The sequence below is a fragment of the Priapulus caudatus genome, unplaced genomic scaffold (assembly GCF_000485595.1).
Source record: "Priapulus caudatus unplaced genomic scaffold, Priapulus_caudatus-5.0.1 Scaffold516, whole genome shotgun sequence".
NCBI lineage: Eukaryota > Metazoa > Priapulida > Priapulimorpha > Priapulimorphida > Priapulidae > Priapulus > Priapulus caudatus.
Genome location: NW_014577577.1, coordinates 133,798 through 135,406, shown reverse-complemented (window position 1 = coordinate 135,406; position 1,609 = coordinate 133,798). Strand labels below are relative to the sequence as shown.

The 1,609-nt window shown below is 43.6% G+C and overlaps 1 protein-coding gene across 1 annotated transcript in view; it reads left to right on the top strand.

The window, feature by feature from the left end:
• Positions 1-501: 501 nt before the first annotated feature.
• Positions 502-1,609, top strand: part of LOC106811221 (threonine--tRNA ligase, cytoplasmic-like) — a gene marked incomplete in the record, with an annotated part of 12,063 nt that continues 10,955 nt past the window's right edge. Inside the window, 1 exon segment of the mRNA XM_014814777.1 lies at positions 502-632. Within this exon segment, the coding sequence (XP_014670263.1) occupies positions 561-632 (72 nt within the window).

The following is a 1,609-nucleotide window of genomic DNA, read 5'->3' as shown; positions in this document are numbered from 1 at the left end:
TAGGATTAGGATTAGGGTTAGGGTTAAGGATAGGGTTAGGGTTAGGGTTAGGGTTAGGGTTAGGGTTAGGTTGTTTTTTTTTAAGTGCCTAGTAGTCATATCCTAAGTGCCTAGTAGTCATATCATATCGCACCTATCTGCCGGGTGCCAATTCTACGCTCTGGCTCAATTCTATATCCTGAGTGTGGGAAGGGGGCGCTGCATGCAGTTTGATTTCCCACATGTTGCTAAATTTGGTCTATAATCACCAACAGGTGTCGCCCTTACTGCTGCCAACATTTTGATGGGCTCCCGGTCTAGACTCATCTCTTCGCTAACAAAGCTTTGTTAGCTGTCTATTACCGAAATAAAGAGAATTGGCCCCCATCTAGCCCGCGAGCAGCAGCGTTGGCAGCGGCGACTGCGAGTAGACTGGTACTCGCTCCCACCACGATTACTCGATGGTTAATCCGATAGCCTAAAGGTACCTAAGCCTATAGCCTAAAGACCTAAGCCGATAGGTGGGACCGGGTACCGGTCTACGACTGCGAGTTGCGTCAGCCTATGCGTCAGCTCACATCATGGCGGAACCGGAGCAAAACCTATCTGTGAATGAAAAGCTTCAGTCAATGGATCTGAAAGATGGCAAAAAGGCATGAATGAACTATAAGGTTTTTGTGGGTACATGATGTTGAGGAGTCTATCTAAGTTCTTTCTGGCTACGAGGGTTAACCACAGATTTTCCTGGACTGTAAACATGGTTCGTGTTTTCCATTGAATGATGACACGTACGTACCCTATCAGCATTAGTATTAGTCAATAGCATCGTGTCATCTAGATACAATAATGTAACCCAAACACAGGGTAGGCTATGTTACCAACCTATCCTGTGTTTGGGTTACATTATTGTATCTAGATGACAAGCTGCTATTGACTAATACTAATGCTGATAGGGTCTATGTCCCCCAGGGTACTGCCGGAACGTACCCTGGGTACGGTCCGGTATACCGGAACGTACGGTACCCTGGTAACTATACTGTATCTAATAATAGTATTACTACTAATACTATTACTATTAGTAATATGCCGGACCGTACCTCGCCTACTCCAAACCGTACCCTGACTTTCAGCCAATGTCGTAATACATATCGCTTGTCGGCAAGAAACGCGCCGCTTTATGCTCCCTTTCTTTGTCTCCGGTCCGTTTCCGCAAAATATTCGTAACCCTTACCCTGTTACGTTTCACCTCCCAGAGATGCCAACCACTACAATTTATCCGTATTTTATACGAATTTCTATTCCTTTTGCACCACTACGACCAGTTTGTATCAAACTACGAGTTTCACTGTGATCTAAAAAAAAAATTTTTTTGTCAATTATTGTCATTTTTTGTCAATTTATTGTCATTTTTGACCCCCAGAATGCAGGAAATTGCATCTCAGAATCAAAAATTTTTCCGGGGGGCATGCCGGACCCCCCAAACTTATTCCCGATCATCGCGATATTTGCAAAAGGATTGCGCGCATCAGTGTATATAGGTTGAAATTTCTTCTTGGTTTCACAGTTTCATACTCCAATCCAACTTTATAAAGATATCACACAGGTCTGTATGTATATTTCAAATTTTGCG